The 22,003-nt window shown below is 41.2% G+C and overlaps 1 protein-coding gene across 1 annotated transcript in view; it reads left to right on the forward strand.

Annotated features, from left to right (window-relative positions):
• The window catches only part of LOC149449389 (DBH-like monooxygenase protein 2), a 50,804-nt gene extending 35,439 nt beyond the window's left edge, over window positions 1-15,365 (forward strand). Inside the window, exons 9-13 of the mRNA XM_089693307.1 lie at window positions 1,006-1,102; window positions 4,868-4,927; window positions 9,533-9,666; window positions 12,711-12,825; window positions 14,682-15,365. Of these exons, the coding sequence (XP_089549433.1) occupies window positions 1,006-1,102; window positions 4,868-4,927; window positions 9,533-9,666; window positions 12,711-12,825; window positions 14,682-14,765 (490 nt within the window). The 3' untranslated portion in view covers window positions 14,766-15,365. The remainder of the gene's footprint in view (window positions 1-1,005; window positions 1,103-4,867; window positions 4,928-9,532; window positions 9,667-12,710; window positions 12,826-14,681) is intronic.
• The last annotated feature ends 6,638 nt before the right edge of the window (window positions 15,366-22,003 follow it).

Genomic DNA, 22,003 nt, shown 5'->3' on the forward strand with positions numbered 1-22,003 from the left:
GAGAGTGCAAAATCTGGTGTAGATCTGCATAGAAACCAGTTTCCAGGTTTTATTGCCAAAGCTTAACCCTAGTTTCACATCTGTGCAGGTGGCGCCGCTGCAGATCTGTGCAGCCGTATCACCTGCACAGACAAATGCAGACCCGCGGGTGGGTGCCATTAGTTCTAATGGCACGCCACCCACACTGGAAAACGCAACTGTACTGGGAACCGAGGTTCCCATGCGGGCTGCTGTTTCCAAAGAAGTGCAAGGACTTCTTTCCCTGCGTGTCATGGGCACGGGAGTCCATTCAAATGAATGGGGTCTCATGCATGTGCAAAATCTGGCCCGCATGGCCGTATAGATGTGAACCGGGGGGTAATTGACCAAGCTGATGTTAGAAGCTGATTGGCTACCATGTACAGCTGTGCTCCAGTTTTAGTAAATTTCCTCCTGTTTGTTTAGCCCCAATTTCTGCTTCAATTAGAGATGGTTTGAATGGAAACCGATTCAGCTGTTTTAGCAATCTATGATGGCATGGGAATTCTGTGTCATAGATATACTTTGTATCAAGTGTATGTGTATATATATATATATATATATATATATACACATACACACAGGGGCGGACTGACAACTCATGGGGCCCCCGGGCAATAGGGGATCATGAGGCCCCTGTGTCCTTGCCCACACTCAAAAAAGCCTATAAAAAAGGTACCAGGGGCATTTCATGGGGCCCCCTACTGACCCCGGGCCCTCGGGCAGTGCCCGAGTGCTCGAATTGTCAGTCCGCCCCTGCATACACACACACAGTATACATGTTAAACATATATATACTTGAAAAAAGTGACCCACACTATAGCCCTTACAAAGGATCCCAAACCAAATTTTGTACCATGGCAAAATCCCAAAAATGAACACTGCACTAATAAAGTGGATTAAGACATCACCCTCTCAAGGTATCCAATGGTTGCTGTCAATCCAGTTATGGCATTCTGTATAATACCCAATGTTCTTGCTCACTAGGAATGGCACTTTAATTGGGAGCTTGGGGGAAGATAAGAGATACGACTTCAATTTCCAACAAGTGAGAGATTTGCCCGGAGTGATCACGGTACAAATTGTACGTTGGGTGACTTTATATCATAAATATGGGTTTCGGGAAAAGGGGCATCATGTTGTCGTTGTTGGTATTAGCACTTTTATTCATGTATTCTTTTTAAAATTTTCCTAATCAGTAATTGTTTTATTAGACTCTAGGAAATTATATGAAATGGGGAAAATTTATCAAAACTGGAGCAGCCAGAATCTGGAGCAGCTGGGCATGGCAACCAATCGGCTTCTTGCTTCAAACTTTAAAGCTTAACTGAACGAGCGGAAGATAGAAGATGATTGGCTGCCATGCAAAGCTGCTCAAGTTTTGATAAATACACCCTCCTACCAAAACCACCACCACCACCACCAATGTGTTTTAAATTCTATTTAAATCCTCCATTTAAAAAATGAAATACAGCAGTATACTTCAGCACGTACCACTTTCAGCCTATCACGTATCTTCAGTTTCTCAATCCTCTGTTCTTGTTTGTAGAGTGGCTACATTGCCGTGTAAGGTCCCCTAGAACCCCACCGTAGCCACCCTCATGAGCGCATTCCCATTCAAGATTACAGCCTGCAAAAAACAAGAACAGAGGACACACCAGCCTTGTGCTTTACCTTTATAGATCCTTTTACTGAAGTGATAAAAGAGACGTATACTCAAAAACAGTATATAATCTCAAACTCATTAATATCCATAGTGATCCAAATCACTTAGTCCACTGCATGGATCCCAATACAAGGAAGACGCTTAAAATGTCTGCATGCTTTGAGGAAGCACTGAGGGCTACAAATAAAAGAGGGCCCCCTCTTGAAACCCATCAGGCATTTGAAGTGTCTTCCCTATATTGGGATCTGTGCAGTATACCAGGCGATGAGGATCACTATAGATATTAATGAGTTTGAGATCATATACAGTTTTTGAGTATACATCTGTTTTATCACTTCAATAAAAGGATCTATAAAGGTGATGCACAAGGCTGGTGCGCTCTCTCTTCTTGTTTTTTGCAAGCTACAATCTTGGATGGGAACAAAAAAACAAAAGTACAGGTTTATTGAGGAGTGACTGAAGCCATATCAACATTGGAAAGACCGCTTGCGATTTCTATGCACTGTGCGCTTCAGCATGCGCTGACCCCGCCCTGTCATGTGACGTGGCCTACCACTTGCTGGCTGAGTTGCTGTTGTTCCCAGTTGCTTCCACTTTGTTATAATCCCACTAACAGTTGAGCGTGGAATATTTAGTAACCAGGAAATGTCACGGATGGACTTATTGCCCAGGTGGCAACCTATCACGGGACCACGCTAGAAGTCACTGAGCTCCTGAGAGCGACCCATTCTTTCACCAATGTTTGTAGAAGCAGTCTGCATGCCTAGGGGCTTGATGTTATACACCTGTGTCCATGGAGGTGATTGGAACACCTGAATCACATGATTTGGAGGCCTGGCCCAATACTTCTGGCAATATATTGTGTATATATAAATATATAAAATCCTGAAGGAGAATGTCTGGCCATCAGTTCATGACTTAAAGCAAACTTGGGTTACGCAGCAGGACATTGATTTGAAACACACCAGCAAGTCTGAATGACTCAAAAAAACAAACAAAATTAAGGTTTTGGAGTGGCCAAGTCAAAGTCCGGACTTAAATCCGATTGAGATGATGTGTTTAATTCATTTAAAAGGCCTTTCATACTGGAAAACTTCCAACGTGGCTGAATTAAACAATTCTGCACAGAAGAGTGGGACAAATTCTTCCACAGCGATGTGAAAGACTCAATGCCAGTTATCACAAATGCTTGATTGCAGTTGTTGCTGCCAAGGGTGGCCCAACCAGTTATTAGATTTAGGGGGAAATTACTTTTTCACACAGGGCCAGGCAGGTTGGGTCAACTTTTTTTCCCTAAATAAATTAAATCATCAATTAAAAACTGCATTTTGTATTTACTTAGGTTATCTTTGTGTAATAATAACATTTGTTGATGATCTGGATCACTTAAGTGTGACAAATTAAAAAAAAAAATCAGGAAGGGGGAAATATACTTTTTCACAGCAACGTATATGTATATTTATGTAGTATACATGCAGTATATACAGTCAGGTCCATAAATATTGGGACATCGACACAATTCTAACATTTTTGGCTCTATACACCACCACAATGGATTTGAAATGAAACGAACAAGATGTGCTTTAACTGCAGACTGTCAGCTTTAATTTGAGGGTATTTACATCCAAATCAGGTGAACGGTGTAGGAATTACAACAGCTTGCATATGTGCCTCCCACTTGTTAAGGGACCAAAAGTAATGGGACAATTGGCTTCTCAGCTGTTCCATGGCCAGGTGTGTGTTATTCCCTCATTATCCCAATTACAATGAGCAGATAAAAGGTCCAGAGTTCATTTCAAGTGTGCTATTTGCATTTGGAATCTGTTGCTATCAACTCTCAAGATGAGATCCAAAGAGCTGTCACTATCAGTGAAGAAAGTCATCATTAGGCTGAAAAAACAAAACAAACCCATCAGAGAGATAGCAAAAACATTAGGCGTGGCCAAAACAACTGTTTGGAACATTCTTAAAAAGAAGGAACGCACCGATGAGCTCAGCAACACCAAAAGACCCGGAAGACCACGGAAAACAACTGTGGTGGATGAGCGAAGAATTCTTTCCCTGGTGAAGGAAACACCCTTCACAACAGTTGGCCACATCAAGAACACTCTCCAGGAGGTAGGTGTATGTGTGTCAAAGTCAACAATCAAGAGAAGACTTCACCAGAGTGAATACAGAGGGTTCACCACAAGATGGAAACCATTGGTGAGCCTCACAAACAGGATGGCCAGATTAGAGTTTGCCAAAATCACATCTAAAAAAGCCTTCACAGTTCTGGAACAACATCCTATGGACAGATGACACCAACATCAACTTGTACCAGAGTGATGGGAAGAGAAGAGTATGGAGAAGGAAAGGAACTGCTCATGATCCTAAGCATACCACCTCATCAGTGAAGCATGGTGGTGGTAGTGTCATGGCGTGGGCATGTATGGCTGCCAATGGAACTGGTTCTCTTGTATTTATTGATGATGTGACTGCTGACAAAAGCAGCCGGATGAATTCTGAAGTGTTTCGGGCATATTATCTGCTCATATTCAGTCAAATGCTTCAGAACTCATTGGACGCTTCACAGTGCAGATGGACAATGACCCAAAGCAGACTGCAAAAGCAACCAAAGAGTTTTTTAAGGGAAAGAAGTGGAATGTTCTGCAATGGCCAAGTCAATCACCTGACCTGAATCCGATTGAGCATGCATTTCACTTGCTGAAGACAAAACTGAAGGGAAAATGCCCCAAGAACAAGCAGGAACTGAAGGCAGTTGCAGTAGAGGCCTGGCAGAGCATCACCCGGGATGAAACCCAGCGTCTGGTGATGTCTATGGGTTCCAGACTTCAGGCTGTAATTGACTGCAAAGGATTTGCAACCAAGTATTAAAAAGTGAAAGTTTGATTTATGATTATTATTCTGTCCTATTTAGTTTTGGTCCCTTAACAAGTGGGAGGCACATATGCAAACTGTTGTAATTCCTACACCGTTCACCTGATTTGGATGTAAATTCCCTCAAATTAAAGCTGACAGTCTGCAGTTAAAGCACATCTTGTTTGTTTCATTTCAAATCCATTGTGGTGGTGTATAGAGCCAACAATGTTAGAATTGTGTCGATGTCCCAATATTTATGGACCTGACTGTATATATAGACACAAAAACTGAGATTTAATTTGTCATTTTCTTTACCTGCAGGGAGATCAGATTTTGGTGGAATGTAGCTCCAGCACCCCTGACAGAGAAGGTGTCACCTTTGTAAGCTTCAACCTTTGCCTAATGCATTTGTTACACAGGGACAGAATTCTGTCTTAAATGGGATGCTACTTACATCCCATGATATATGAATAACCACTTGAGGAATCGTTTGCAAATTTATCGAAGTGTAAAACTGAGTATCTAAACCAAGGGTGTCAAACTGGCGGCCCTCTAGCTTTTGCAAAACTACAAGCCCCATCATTCCCCTGCCTTTGGGAGTCATGCTTGTAACTGTCAATCTTGCAATGCCTCATGGGACTTATAGTTAGGCAACAGCTGGAGGGCCACCAGTTTGACACCCGTGATCTAAACGCAAATATATAAAAATGTCACAGCTTTGTCGAACTACTTATTTGAAAACATGTTTGTAGAAAAATGATTCAAAAATATCTTCTATTAAAGCTTTAATGTGAACAACTTATGTGAGGGAAATCCACCTTAAACCGCACTCAGGATCAAGTTAAAAAGTTTATTTACTCGTACGAGGAGACAAGATACAACAAAAATATGGATATTGTCTATTGGTTCTAACCACTGTGACCCGTGCAATAGAGCTGCATACACAGCAGTTAGCCTGATAGATGCCTATCCACTGGATATTTCTCTATTGGTTATAATCACTGTGACCCGTGCAATAGGGCAGCATACACAGCAGTTAGCCTGATAGGTGCCTATCCACTGGATATTTGTCTATTGGTTCTAACCACTGTGACCCATGCAATAGGGCTGCATACACAGCAGTTAGCCTGATAGACGCCTATCCACTGGATATTTGTCTACTGGTTCTAACCACTGTGACCCGTGCAATAGGGCTGCAGACACAGCAGTTAGCCTGATAGACGCCTATCCACTGGATATTTGTCTATTGGTTCTAACCACTGTGACCCGTGCAATAGGGCTGCATACACAGCAGTTAGCCTGATAGACGCCTATCCACTGGATATTTGTCTATTGGTTCTAACCACTGTGACCCGTGCTATAGGGCTGCAGACACAGCAGTTAGCCTGATAGACGCCTATCCACTGGATATTTGTCTATTGGTTCTAACCACTGTGACCCGTGCAATAGGGCTGCATACACAGCAGTTAGCCTGATAGATGCCTATCCACTGGATATTTGTCTATTGGTTCTAACCACAGTGACCCGTGCAATAGGGCTGCATACACAGCAGTTAGCCTGATAGATGCCTATCCACTGGATATTTGTCTATTGGTTCTAACCACTGTGACCCGTGCAATAGGGCTGCATACACAGTAGTTAGCCTGATAGACGCCTATCCAGGCTTGTCTAATTGACAATGATTAACCTAGGCTTTATATACTTTTTCCTAAAAATACCAAAATGCTGACTCAGCCACCTCTTCTGGATATGATTGGTTGACTTGTGTGTCTGGGCTTGACCTTTATTGTCACTTCCTAGAAGTAGGTGTAGCTCAGTCTTACAGACTCAAATAAGGAAGTAGCTTGCGGTTACATGTATTTCAAAAGTATAGTTTCTTAAGCAATCTTTTGTAAGCAGGCATAAATGATTATAAAATAAGCATCTAATTTCTCTAATAATTTACCAGATCCAGGTGGATTACACCCAAGAGTCCTCAGGGAACTTAGCCCAGTTATAGCTGAGATGGAATATCTCATTTTTAAAGACACCTTATTGACTTGAACAGTACCTACTGATTGACCTGCAGTACCAATGTTGTACCAACCCATATGGAAGAAAACTATATTTGAAATATATTTTAAAAATATTCTTCCCCAATATATTGGCATATATTTGAAATATTACAATTCTGGCCATATTCAATATATTTTAAAATATATTTCAAGAATTATATATACTGCATGTTGAAATGCGTTTTTTATATATTACAAAATATATGAAAAATATTTTTAAAAATATATTTTTAAATATATTCTTCAGATTTTCTTTTAACATATATAAAAGTCATTTTAACATATATGTTTACATATATTTGTAAATGCATTCCAAAAATGTAGATTTCTATTTTTAAAGACATACAGTATATTTGAAATGTATTTTTACAAATATTTTTCATATGAATTGTAATAAAAATATATATATTTATTAAAATATATTTTGAAATATATTGAATATGGCCAAAATTGTAGCATTTCATACATATGTCAATATATTTGGGAACAATATTTTTAAATATATTTCAAATATATTTTTCTTCCATGTGGGAATTTTCAGAAAGGAAACACCCACATGCAATGCTCGGCCAAGAACAGTCAACCTGGGGAGGAAAGATCTATGCCCTCTAGCCAGGAAATGAGCCAGAGTCTATCTGACTTGCTGCAGCTTCTAATACACACTGTGAGCTGCTCACAGAGTGCAGCGAAATCAGAGTAATCAGTTTCAGTAAGGGAGTGAAGCCTGTACCCACATGGAAGAAAAATATATTTTAAATATATTTTAAAAATACATTCTTAATATATTCTTCCCAAATATATTGACATATATTTCAAATACTACAATTTTGGCCATATTCAATATATTTCAATATATTTGTGATTATATTATTAAAAATATATTCAGAACACATGCTGAAATAAATGTCAAAGTGTAATTGGGAATGCATCTACAAGTTTATGTAAAAATCTATGTTTAAATGCATTTTTTTAAATGTTCAAAATATCTGCAAAATATATTTTAAAAAATATGCCTTCGGATAATATATTTTAATTTACATTTTTGGAATACATGTTAAACTATATTCGTGTTGGCCAATATAATGTAAATATATGTCGCATTTATAATTTTTGTTTCTAAATATATTGAAAATATATTTCTCTTCCATATGGGTACAACTGTGCAAGACTGAAGGAGAAGGCTGAAGTTCAGTTTTAAAGCATTGCTGTCTGAACGTTAAGCAATACTGTTCTCTATTGAGGGTATATACAGTGGGGCAAAAAAGTATTTAGTCAGCCACCAATTGTGCAAGTTCTCCCACTTAAAAAGATGAGAGAGGCCTGTAATTGGCATCATAGGTAGACCTCAACTATGACAGACAAAATGAGCAAAACAATCCAGACAATCACATTGGCTGATTTGGAAAGAATTTATTTGCAAATTATGGTGGAAAATAAGTATTTGGTCACCTACAAACAAGACTCACAGACCTGTACCTTCTTCTTTAAGAGGCTCCTCTGTCCTGCACTCATTACCTGTATCAATGGCACCTGTTTGAACTTGTTATCAGTATAAAAGACACCTGTCCACAACCTCAAACAGTCACACTCCAAACTCCACTATGGTGAAGACCAAAGAGCTGTCAAAGGACACCAGAAACAAAATTGTACACCTGCACCAGGCTGGGAAGATTGAATCTGCCATAGGTAAGCAGTTTGGTGTGAACAAATCAACTGTGGGAGCAATAATTAGAAAATGGAAGACATACAAGACCACTGATAATCTCCCTCGATCTGGGGCTCCACACAAGATCTCACCCCGTGGAGTCAAAATGATCACAAGAACAGTGAGCAAAAATCCCAGGACCACGCGGGGTGACCTAGTGAATGACCTGCAGAGAACTGGGACCAACGTAACAAAGGCTACCATCAGTAACACACTACGCCGCCAGGGACTCAGATCCTGCAGAGCCAGACGTGTCCCCCTGCTTAAGCCAGTACATGTCCGGGCCCGTCTGAAGTTTGCTAGAGAGCATTTGGATGATCCAGAAGAGGATTGGGAGAATGTCATATGGTCAGATGAAACCAAAATAGAACTGTTTGGTAGAAACAAAACTCGTCGTGTTTGGAGGAGAGAGAATGCTGAGTTGCATCCAAAGAACACCAAACTTACTGTGAAGCATGGGGGTGGCAACATCATGCTGTGGGGCTGTTTCTCCGCAAAGGGACCAGGACGACTGATCCATGTACAGGACAGAATGAATTGGGCCATGTATTGTGAGATTTTGAGTGCAAACCTCCTTCCATCAGCAAGGGCACTGAAGATGAAACGTGGCTGGGTCTTCCAACATGACAATGATCCCAAACATACCGCTCGGGCAACGAAGGAGTGGCTTCGTAAGAAGCATTTCAAGGTCCTGGAGTGGCCTAGCCAGTCTCCAGATCTCAACCCCATAGAAAACCTTTGGAGGGAGTTGAAAGTCCGTGTTGCCCAGCGACAGGCCCAAAACATCACTGCTCTAGAGGAGATCTGCATGGAGGATGGGCCAACATACCAGCAACAGTGTGTGCCAACCTTGTGAAGACTTACAGGAAACGTTTGACCTCTGACATTGCCAACAAAGGATATATAACAAAGTATTGAGATGAACTTTTGATATTGACCAAATACTTATTTTCCACCATAATTTGCAAATAAATTCTTTCCAAATCAGCCAATGTGATTGTCTGGATTTTTTCTCTCATTTTGTCTCTCATAGTTGAGGTCTACCTATGATGCCAATTACAGGCCTCTCTCATCTTTTTAAGTGGGAGAACTTGCACAATTGGTGGCTGACTAAATACTTTTTTGCCCCACTGTATATATATATATATATATTGTGTATTGTATATATATTATATTTATAGTTTGCATTTTGTTTATTTAAATGATATTGTCTTTGTATTTTTTCAGGGAGGACCAAGCACACTGAATGAAATGTGTGTGGTGTTCCTGTTTTATTATCCTGTCATTCCTATTGCTGCCTGTTGGAGTCTCCTCGATATCCAGCATGTGGTTGAAGTCCTGGAGTTGGACGAATCAGAAACGTGAGTTAATAACTTTAGGCAAAGCACGCCTGTACCTATAGGTGCCCCAAGGCAAAAAGGGTTTTTTTTTTCTCCATAGTACTACGGCACACATTTTGTTTTTCTCATGGTCAGTGAAAATACAGTTATCTCTTATAATCTCTTGTAAACTTCTATACACATGGTCACCATGTCCCTAGCAAGGTTGGGATCCGGTAAAGAAGAACTGTTGTGTAACAGAAGTAATCCCAGCACAGGGGTTCTGTATTAGGCGGCAATGGTTGTGTGTTTATAGACTTCAGTGCGATTAATCCGACCCTCGTGGAGAATTATACACATTGAGTCCATTAATTATGCATAAGTGTAGTGTAGCGTCACCTCCAGATCAGTGGCTGCATCAGTAATTAACAGAATTGAACTGCATTCCCCCATGGAAGAAAAATATATTTGAAATATATTTTAAAAATATTCTTCCCAAATATATTGACATATATTTGAAATGCTACAATTTTGGCCATTTTCAATATATTTCAAAATATATTTCAATAAATATATACATACATACATAGACAGAGGAACAGACAGGAGCTCTGCTGATAATACCACTCAAGGGTCGCCTACAAGGGTTAAAGACAAGCCCCGTTTATGTTTTTTAGGGTTTTAAGAACAAAGCTACAGATAAAAGAACAAGAAAATTAGGGGGAGAAATGAACAGAGCAAAAAAAAAGAGAAGGGATTAAAATAAATAAATAAATACGAAAGAGAGAGATGGGGGTAAGGGGGTGGCAGGATTGGGTGGGGGAGTATTCCTCAACTCTCTACCTGAAGGGGGTCGGCAGTCAACAAATTTTTGTATCCAATAAACCATGTTTTTTTTTAGTCCAATAAAACCATGTTTTTCAAAAGCATTCTTGTTTTCGCAGAGACACGGCAAGGTCCTCCGTAGTTTTCATGTCGTCTACTGCATCAATTCACTGATTAATTGATGGGGTTTGTCCGGTCTTCCAATTGGACAGAATACAGGACTTAGCAGCATTTGGAAGTACTGCATTTAAAAAGGAAATATCCACCTAGGTCAATTCAATGCTGCCTCTACACTGAGAACTCAGAGATCAAAGACTGCTAATCACTCAGTTCTCGGGTCTGCTCTGAGGACAGAGTGCTGACTGTTAATGAGAGACAATCACAGCCACAGACAATCACAGACAATCACGGCAGTTACATGATACAGAAGCCGTGCCTTCCAGGCATTCAGGCCCACTTAAAGGAAAGCCAAAAGGCCGAGTCACACTTATTCCTAGATTCCTGAAGTACTATGGATTTTGTAAAGAGAGCGCATTGCACAATATCTGACAGTTGTGTGCAAATTCGATCTTGAGCTACTGAGCTCTGTAGACAAGCAGAAACTGAAAAAACACACAAATTCTCCACTTGCTGGCAGAAAATGAGAGTACATAGTATAAAATACGCAATATTTTTTATTTAAATTATCTTTTTTTCTTAAATTTTGACTATAATAAAGAATGAAAGCCATAACCCTAGCACTACTATTACCTGTGTCCTGAAAATGTATTAATCCTAAACAAATATAAATGATGAAGTATTAGTGATTAAACTGTTGACACCAAAGTACACTATGTCAGAAAAACTTAAAAAAAATGGATCCTAATATATGCAGATCTGGATACACCTGTTTGGGAGGGTCTCTCTCTGTTACTGAATTACATTTTTTAATTATTTTAGATCACGGATAATGAAGCAGAAAAGTTGGGTTTTCTCTGCTGTGTTTGCTGTTCTGTACATTAATCAGTTCAGATTGTGTTTGCCTTCAGGTTGTATTTCTGAATCCAATTGCAAAAATTCCTCAAAAAGACAATAAATCAAGAATGAGATTTCATGAAAAACAAGAGCACAGAATCACATTCTGAGCTGGAGATTCTGCCTTCGAAATTTCAGTCTTGATGTTCAGACTTTGAGGATTATTTATACAAAAGAAAAAAAAAAAAAAAGTTTGTTGCGTGAATTTGTCAAACATTTGCACAGCCATCACGTATCTTCACCGTAATTTGTTGATTATCTTCACCGTAATTTATTGATTCATTTGTTGTGTTTATTTCCTAGTATCATCAGAAGCATTTAGTATCAATAATGCAGTACTTTTCTGATTGAGGTATTTCAGGGAAATACTGCATTGCAGCCAGTAGATGGAGCTGATGATCCTGGGAAACAAACATATTAGGAAAAATATGGAGATTTATGACGGCTGGGCGAATGAGTGACACATTTGCACAGTAATTTATTTATTTTTTTATACACAGACCTTGTTGTTTTGCAATTCAATGCAATATCAAGCTTTAAGACACTGTGTTAACAGCCCATTCATTTTTGATTGGGTTGACAGCACACCTTACATAGTTAGTCTGGCTGAAGAAAGACAAAAGTCCATCCAGTTCAACCATTAAATTAAAAAAAAAAAGTTATGATCCTACACCCACAGTTGATCCAGAGGAAGGCAAAGAAAAACCCAGCAAAGCACGATCCAATTCGCTCCTGCAGGGAAATAAATTCCTTCCTGATCCCCCGAGAGGCAATCGGATATTCCCTGGATCCACTTTACTTATAAATGTTATATCCAGCTATATTCTGTGTATCTAAGAAAGAATCCAGGACTTTTTTAAAGCAATCCACTGAGCTGGCCAGAACCAACTCTTGAAGGAGTCTATTCCACATTTTCACAGCTCTTACTGAGAAGAAACCTTTCCGTGTTTGGAGATTAAATTTATTTTCCTCCAGAAGTAAGCATACTAAAAAACACAATTGACCCTTTGTGGCATGTGGGTTGTGGTAAATGGCAGTATGAGTACCTTGCTCACTACAGTGATAGCGTTTTGAGGTTCACAATGAACAGCACTGCAATGCACTGCATCACCGTATGAGATTTAATGTCATAGAGTACAGTCTGAGGGTACAACAAACAGTTGAACAAACTCTTTCAGGTTACTGTGCCTTTAAATGCTTCATTACCCACAGTCTCACTTCCACCTCCTGGTGTTTGTCTGTTTCAGCATAATGGATGCCATTGTGAACATTGATAGTGCAGACTGGGATGAAGAGACCATAGCTAAAGCCCAAAATGCCATCATGGAAGCCAACCACTTTGCAATTATCAATCATCGTACAGTGAGTACATCTGATCCTTAAGAGAAAAATCCAAATCGCCTTTCCTGTTGTCTGCCAGAACACAAGAGAAATCCTTTGCTGAGGTCTACTGGAAAATGGACTCTTCAAGTGATCTCATTGATGTCCCACAGCATTCGTTGGCTCCTACCAGTGAACTCCCCACCACTACTGTGTACTGTAATGATGTGGAAATCAGCGGGAGAAACCAATGAATGTTGCGGGGGATCAACAAGGTTGTCTCTTCCAGAAGTGTTGGTTTCCCAGTAGACTTCAATGGAACAACATTCTGACAGCACAGACAAAAGAAAAAGTAAGGATTCAATCCCTTGTATTGAGGGCATAGTTGTTATTTTTATGTCAAAACCCAGAATGTAATCTTAAATCTGGGATTAAAATGGTGGCAGTTCTTAGCAGTCTGAGGGGTTAAACTGAAAAGTCAAATTGAAGACCCATCGGATGGTTCAGATCCACGTTTGTCCCCATGGTGTCCACGAGAAAAATAAAAGAAGAGAGGCGAATGGGGGACTAAGGAAGAATATTGGGCACCAGTCACGTTTGTCTTTTTAGAGTTTTATTCCAGAACAGCTAAGGTGATGAAGGAGGGTTAAGGTTAGGGGTCCCAGATGCCAGGCAGATCACTTACAGACTCTCCAGTTCCATGTGTAGCTTTACAGTGTCAGAATCTTGTCGCTGACCCGGCAACTCTGTAAGCCCATTCCCAAATTTCAGTGCATCCTCCAAGTGAGTCACCAGGCCCTTCTGAAAGGCCAGCCTTCTTCTTGGCTCTCTTCATCAAGGGGCCTCCCCTAGATCTTCTCCTTGCATAGCTTCCTCCACACACAAGGCAAGACAGCTTCAGGAACACGTCAGCACATGCTAGGCCCAAAACAGACTATTGAGCCTAACAGCAGAGCTCCAACCAGCAGCACCTTCCCAGGCCCCAGCCCAGGGAAAGAGAACCAGCACATGGCCTGTCCCAAATATTTATATCCTCCCCCCGTATGCACCAGTGGCCTAAACCTCCTACTGGACTGGATGAAGGAAATATAAATATTCATAACGCAGTCTTGTTTATGAAAGCTCATACTATGACCAGTGGCACCAGTGACACCTATTGGCAAAAGGCAGAAATCACAACCCAACTGAAGCTTAGGGAAAAAACTGGTCAAAAACTACAGAATTAGTCTGGACTGACTACCACTCAACCAATAACTAAGTTTAGGTTAGTAACCTTTGTTTAGGACAAGGGGCTACATCTAATATCGTGCTACTTAAAAAAAATTGCAACTATCATGTTTTTTGTTTTTTGGGACCTCTGCTTTTAGAAAGTATATAATGTTTAGTGGTTTTAAGTGTGTTTTAATGTAAAACAAATGTGTTTTTTTTTGTATCTCTTTAATTGTTTAGCCTTATCTTTTATAATTTATAGAAAATTTGGATATTTATTTGAAAATATTTTTACTGAAAATAAAAAATCTGATAAACAGTTGCCTTAAAATCATGCAGCATACAACTCTTGCAAATACCATGTTTTTATTCTTTGGGTGTTTGGAAAATATATGTTTAATGGTTTTAAGCGCATTTTAATGTAAAAAAAAAGGTTTGCTAACTATTTACTCAACTTAGACTCAGCCTCATCTTTTATACTTTAACAGGAAATTTGGAGATTTTACCACACGTAAATGATACGAATGTCTTTTTTTCTGAAAATGTAGATTTGATAACCGCCGTATTATGGCGTCACAGTACTGTTGTTACTTTGAATTGTTTTTTAATTTTATTTTTAAATGTAATATTTTTAGTAAGTATATGACATACTCTATAATTATCCTATGTCTCATACTTTTATTTTTCAGGGGGAAATGATCAATGAAACGAGCTCAGCTCTACCCATTTCCCTACCTACCCCACATCTTTGTCATGAATACACAGATGACTAAAAAAAGGACTTTCTCCTGGTTAACCTTTTGTTATGTTAAAATATAATATGTAGGAAGATATATACAAGACACACTACATGGACAAATGTTGATGGACTCCTGACCACCTCATCTACATGAGCTTGTTGGACATCTTATTACACAAATTGTGCATTAGTACCCCTTTGTGGCTATAACAACATTCACTCTGTGCAGACCACTGAAGGTCCTCCACACAAAACTCACCAATTTTAGAGTTGGCTGTGTGCACAGAGGCACAGTCATGCTGGAACAATAAAGGGCCTTCTCCAAACTGTTGCCACAAGGTTGGAGGCATTTGATTGTCTACAATGTCTTTGTATTGCCGGTACCCTTTACTAGATACACCTGAACTCAACAATTGGGAATGGTGCCCTCATATTTTTGATCATATAGTGTACGTAAGACAAAGCTATAGGAGAGAAGAATCTGAAACTATTGGAGAAAAGTATACTTCATCTATTGGACAATGTATGGTGTCCCAGTATGAGAAAATATATCTATGTCTATGTGCCAACTGATGTATGTCTGGGACTTCAACAGTGTTCAAAAAAGTAACTCATAATGCATTCTTTAAACAGATGTTGTCCTGGTAAAATTATTATGTCTGGATAGAAAAGGATCCCTCACTGCACTTTCTTATGTATCAGATCCCCCTGTGATGAAGGGTATCCATGCCCGCACCCCCGCAGTTCTCAGCTACAGTATGTGGCATTACAAAGTCTGGCTGGTCTTTCTCCCAGCCTGATAATCAGCCATGAGAAATCTCTCCTTCCTGCCTCATGTCTCCTGATCTGGGCTGATCAGACCTTCCATCTGCCAACTAAATATGGTAGCCTGTAGCTTTGGTATCTAGATGCATGGAAGCATGCCACAGACATATCAAGTCAACGATGCATGTGTATTGGATGGATCCAGAAGTGAGTTGGTTGCTTGTCATGTCTTTGGTGCATGAGCAGATTGTTTAGATCCAGTGCGAGGTGTGATAGTGCCACAAGAAGTCTGACTATTTGCTCATCGAATCCATAGAATATAACAGGAGCTACAGAAAATTAGATTTTTTTCTAGGTTTTTGATGTGTTCCTGTCCAAGCATGCTGGGCCGATTAGACTGTACATGTCAAATAGCTAAAATGACGTAAAACCTCCTGCGCATAAGTGTGGTGGACTAGGGTCAGTTCGCACATGCTTCCTTGTAGAACCATATCCAGGGGAATGCCAGGCCTTGCTGCCCTCTAATGACTGGGGTAGTCCAATAGCAACTGTAAAAGACGAAACAAAAGAGGGAGCAAAGCCTAGTGTATTATCCCTGGGGTGCTTTATTACTGGAAAAAGATAAAATATACAAACGGTGAAGATATACAGCATGTCAAGCCACCATCTTGTGACACAGTGAATAGTAGGACCCAAAGTGATCTACCACCAAGATGACGCCACCCGGAATCCCTCTTCTTCAGATCCAATTATGTAGGACCTAACCCTCGCACTTACATACACTACATGTACACATGTCAACTAATAATGATGTTCTGTATTATTGGTACATGGATATGTATGGATTCAGTGATGTCAGGCAGTGAATGGGTTGCTAATCATGTCTTTGGTGAATGAGTCCAATGGGCTGGATCCAGTGTGAGGTGTAAAGGTGCTACACGTAGGCTGATCGTGAACATTTCACACCTGAGAATGGGAAGAGCCAGCTCCCCTAGTACAGAAGTTAGTGACATCTGTGGCGAGGTATAAATAGTTTCAGTGGGAGCTCCCCCTCCCCAAAGAGAGCCTTTCCTCATAAAATCCATTATATTATTATGGGGCAGGTTTACTAAAACTTAAGAAGGAAAAATCATGTGCAGCTCTACATAGAAACCAATCAGCTTCCAGGTTTTATTGTCAAAGCTTGATTGAACAAGCTAAAGTTAGAAGCTGATTGGCTCTTATTTACAGCTGCACCAGATTTTGAGTTCTCCAGTTTTAGTAAATGTGCATTTTTACCAGATCTGTGGTGTAATTGGACCAGGGGCGGACTGACAACTCATGGGGCCCCCGGGCAATAGGGGATCATGGGGCCCCTGTTTCTTTGCCCAAACTCAAAAAAGCCTATGAAAAAGGTACCAGGGGCATCTCATTGGGCCCCCTACTGACCCTGGGCCTCTGTACATGTGCCAAATAATAATGGTCCAAATGGTCAGTCCGCCCCTGGATACTACTCAAGCATGTTGGACTGATCCGACTGTACATGTGCCAAATAATAATGGTAGCCTGCAGTTTTGGTGCATGGAGATATACAGTTGTGCTCAAAAGTTTACATACCCTGGCAGAAATTGTGAACTTTTGGCATTGATATTGAAAATATGACTGATCATGCAAAAAAATGCTCTTTTGAGTCTGTACCAAGGCCAAACATTCCAGAGGATGGAAACGTCTGATCCGGTCCATTTGGGTGATTTCTGTTATCATTATGATTTAAAAAGGAACCAAACAACTATTTGATATTAAATGGCTTCATATGATCATCATCCTTCAATAAAAGAGCATTTTTTGGCATGATCAGTCATATTTTCAATATCAATGCCAACATTTCACAATTTCTGCCAGGGTATGCAAACTTTTGAGCACAACTGTATGTAGTGAATAGAGGGCTTATCACTTCTTTGGTACATGAGCAGGGCGGACTGACAACTCATGGGGCCCCCAGGCAATAGGGGATCATGGGGCCCCTGTGTCCTTGCCCAAACTCAAAAAAGCCTATGAAAAAAGTACCAGGGGCATCTCATGAGGCCCCCTACTGACCCCGGGCCCTTGGGCAGTGCCCGAGTTTCCAATGGTCAGTCCGCCCCTGGACTAGTATCCAAATAGTTAGATCTAGTGTGAGATGTGATGTTGCCATGGCTAAGAATGGGAAGAGCTACCTACCCAGTACAGAGATTAGTGACATCTGGGGGAGGTATATATGGAGTTTCAGTGGATGTCCTACTTCCCCCAAAAGAACATTAGCTCAACAAAACCATTGAATATAACAGGTTCTACAAAAGATACATTTTTTACCAAGCCGGTGGTGTGTTAGTACCCAAGCATTGTGCCAGCTTTTCCTTTTGTGTGCTCACATTACATTTGATCAAGGCCCAAATTATTACTGTCACCATGATGAGACATATGGGACTGAGAGCCTTGTTTTCTCCATAGACAGTAGGTATGAGCCAAACATTTTTCCTCTTCATCAGCAGAGAGCCATCCCTTTGGTAAGGTGACCCTTTCTTTTACCTATGGAAGGCAAAGTAAGAGTGTCACTTAGCTCTCCCTTCTCTGTAGCACATACTCACCATTTCTCACTCCCAGATGCCAGAACCAGGCTAGGAGGACCATATGTAAACTCTAAACAAACTAGCTGGAGCTTACACAGAGCTTTGAAGTCCATCCCTGTCCTCCAATATGATGGTACTGGTCCAAACGCACTGTCACATGGGAAGAGGGTATGTAAACCTCAAATGACACACCCAAAATGCCTATTAGTTCAATATTATGATGAAAGCATTACAGTGTCTCTGGCGCTCTAGTGAGGTCACTTACGTGAACCAAGGCTCCCTATGATGGGTACCTAGAATGTGACTCAAACTATGAACACACCTGTGAAAAAAACAAAATATAAACACAATGTGGAGCCAAACAATTGGTGGAAGAGTCTAGCTATCTTTATTGACTCACAGTATGATCACACAGAACAGCCAACACTTTTTGGGGACCAACTCACTACACCCTTCATCAGGGGTACAAAATATATATATAAAGGCCATATAGACATATAGTTTAAAACACACGTAAATGATTTAAGACTAATGGTCTTGTTTTTTAGAAAGTTATAACAATCATATATTAAAATGCAAAAACAAACCCCACAATAAATAGTATTTCAATGTCTAAAAAGGTATAAAATGTGTATTACACTAAAATGAAATATCACATACAATGAAGTAACGTACATACTGTATGACCAGTAAAATATGTTTACCCATAGTGGGAAATGCTTGGTATCGGGAGAACAAAAGAAAGGTCATTCTATCCTTCCAGAGAGGGATGTGGGGGATAAGTGATCCTTGATCTTTGTCCTGCGAGGCAAAGAAAAAGATCTCTATAAAGCTGGCCATACACTGCTCAAGTTTCTGCTGGTTCCTGATGAAGCAGCTGAAGTTCGCTTAGTGGATGGCCCTATCAGCCACCCCCTGACCTACATCCCTTGACTGAAAAATTGGAGCTGCTTGGAAAATTGTAATTTGGGCATTTTGACAGCGGGTGGGGCCAGTGGTCAAAATACAAAAGTTGCAGCAGTAGATTCATCCATCTGCACTGTGTAGCCCCACCGACCCATCTCTAAAGACAAAAGAGCCCCAAATAATTAGACCAAAAGGAAGAAGGCTGCATAGGGGTGATTGCCCAGAGAATTAGCACTTGGATGTAAAGCACAGATTCCTAACTGATCCAAATTTCTCCCTTTGTACTTTGTCATCTCTCTCCATCTTTTCCATACAGCAGCTTCCAATACACTGACAGTATGGCTGCCCTGTGCCCTTGGGGCCTCTGTGCTCTGAGCCCTTCTAAGCCCATTGGCCATGCGTCAAAAGCCATGTAGTGCACATATATTTGTCCACATGTTTCATCATGAACCCACAATAACGAAGAACCCAAACCTCATCCCTATCATTAAAGAATAGGTCCACCTTTCGTTACATGTTACACCCTGAATAAGTTATGATCTGACCGACCCCCCAAACCTCCCCTGATCACTGCTGTTGTAAGCCGTGTACCGGGGTGGGCTCCCTAAGATACAGTGAAGTCACGAACAAGGAAAGCAACCCCAACACCAGCTTTTGCCACAAAAAAATTTTACTTAGATGTGGCAAATAAACACAACCACAAATGCTGGAAACATACAATAAATTTACATACACTCAGCCCAAAGGCTGAGACCCTTGTGCTGCACAGCACGGCGCCTCCTGATGGATGAAGGTAGAAAGTGAAGTAATTTACCTACTGGCGGGCACAACTAAGCTGCCACACCTTACCTGTTATTACCCTACAGAGCAGGAATCAGTGTATGGGTGTACGGTATGGGCTAGCCTGCGGTGCAGCACAACAGCTTACAATCTTACACAAATCTACAGTATTCCCCCTCCCATAACTGCTCCTGTAGCACGTGCCTGAGTATTCCTTCTGAGCAAAACGCCAGTCTGGCTTGAGTTTGTAGGATTTTATCAGCTCTCCAATGTGAAATGTCACTTTAAGTTGTGGAGTTCTTCCAATGATCAGTAACAACACTTGTGGCCTGACACAAACAGAGACCCTAACTAACTATAGGCCTGGACTCAGTCTCAAGGCGCCAACACTGAAATGAGGTGCGTGCACGATCTTACCGACCAGGGTCTGCTTTGCATCCGCTGGTGACTCTGAACAGAACAAATGTCTCTCCAACAAGCATGCGGTCTCGCCGTGTATGTTGCTTAGTTCCTCTGCTCTCATCAGCATTCCTGGCAGCAATCTCATCAGCATTCCTGGCAGCAATCTCATCAGCTTCCTGGCAGCAATCTCATCAGCTTCACTTAGCTGCAGCTCTGGTTACGGAGGGATGCTCTCACACCTGGATGTCATCAGATTCTCAGCTCACACGGCCCACCTCATTCACCATTCTCCAGAACATGGCTGCTCTCTCTTCTTCCTGTTCTCTCTCAACTCTGTGTGAAAATGCCACCTCTTCATTGTCAGTCAATACATTTAATTTACTCCACACAAGCAGTATTCAAACAATGAGAGCTGTTTCCCCATCTCACACTGTTCCCCATCTCACACTACAGCTAGTTCCACCCACCCAGCCGTGTCATTCATTCACAGTATTCAGTGAATGGGAAGACTACAAGTCCTGGCAGTCTTTGCAGCTGTCGGCTTGTAGTTTTCAATTACCTACCATGGTGCTCCACAGCGCCTCGTTAGTTTATTGAGTCTTCCTATCCGTAAGTATCTGCTTGCTTGTATGGGATGTACGAGCTCCAGATACAGTAACAGGTCAGAGGGAGACTTGCGAGGTACCAATGATATACTGATCGCTGGTGCAATGCTTTAGAGCAGTGGTCTCAAAACTGGGGCCCTTTGCTTGCCTCTATCCGGCCCTCATGGTACTTTTCCTCCCACTGATACCAGCAAGGAGCCACCTTTTCTTCCAGTAGCACCAACTATGGGGCATTTTTCCTTCCACTGACACCAATGATGGGGTACAATTCTTCCCACTGATATAAACAATTAGGTACTATTCCTCCAACTAATACCAATGATGGGGCACTATTCCTCCCACTGATACCAATGATGGGGCACTATTCCTCCCACTGACACCAATGATGGGACACTATTCCTCCCACTGATACCAATGATGGGGCACTATTCCTCCCACTGATACCAATGATGGGCACTATTCCTCCCACTGATACCAATGATGGGGCACTATTCCTCCCACTGATACCAATGATGGGGCACTATTCCTCCCAGGGATACTAATGATGGGGCACTATTCCTCCCACTGACACCAATGATGGGGCACTATTCCTCCCACTGACACCAATGATGGGGCACTATTCCTCCCACTGATACCAATGATGGGGCACAATTCCTCCCACTGATACCAATGATGGGGCACTATTCCTCCCACTGACACCAATGATGGGGCACTATTCCTCCCCCTAATACCAATGATGGGACACTATTCCTCCCACTGATACCAATGATGGGGCACTATTCCTCCCACTGACACCAATGATGGGGCACTATTCCTCCCACTAATACCAATGATGGGGCACTATTCCTCCCACTAATACCAGTGATAGGGAACTATTCCTCCCACGAATACCAATGATGGGGCACTATTCCTCCCACTGACACCAATGATGGGGCACTATTCTTCCCACTAATACCAATGATGGGGCACTATTCCTCCCACTGACACCAATGATGGGGCACTATTCTTCCCACTAATACCAATGATGGGGCACTATTCCTCCCACTGACACCAATGATGGGGCACTATTCTTCCCACTAATACCAATGATGGGGCACTATTCCTCCCACTGATACCAATGATGGGGCACTATTCCTCCCACTGACACCAATGATGGGCACTATTCCTCCCACTGAGACCAATGATGGGGCACTATTCCTCCCACTGATACCAATGATGGGACATTA

Source organism: Staurois parvus, unplaced genomic scaffold (assembly GCF_062004578.1).
Source record: "Staurois parvus isolate SC_StPar_1 unplaced genomic scaffold, SC_StPar_1.0 ptg000621l, whole genome shotgun sequence".
Classification (NCBI taxonomy): domain Eukaryota; kingdom Metazoa; phylum Chordata; class Amphibia; order Anura; family Ranidae; genus Staurois; species Staurois parvus.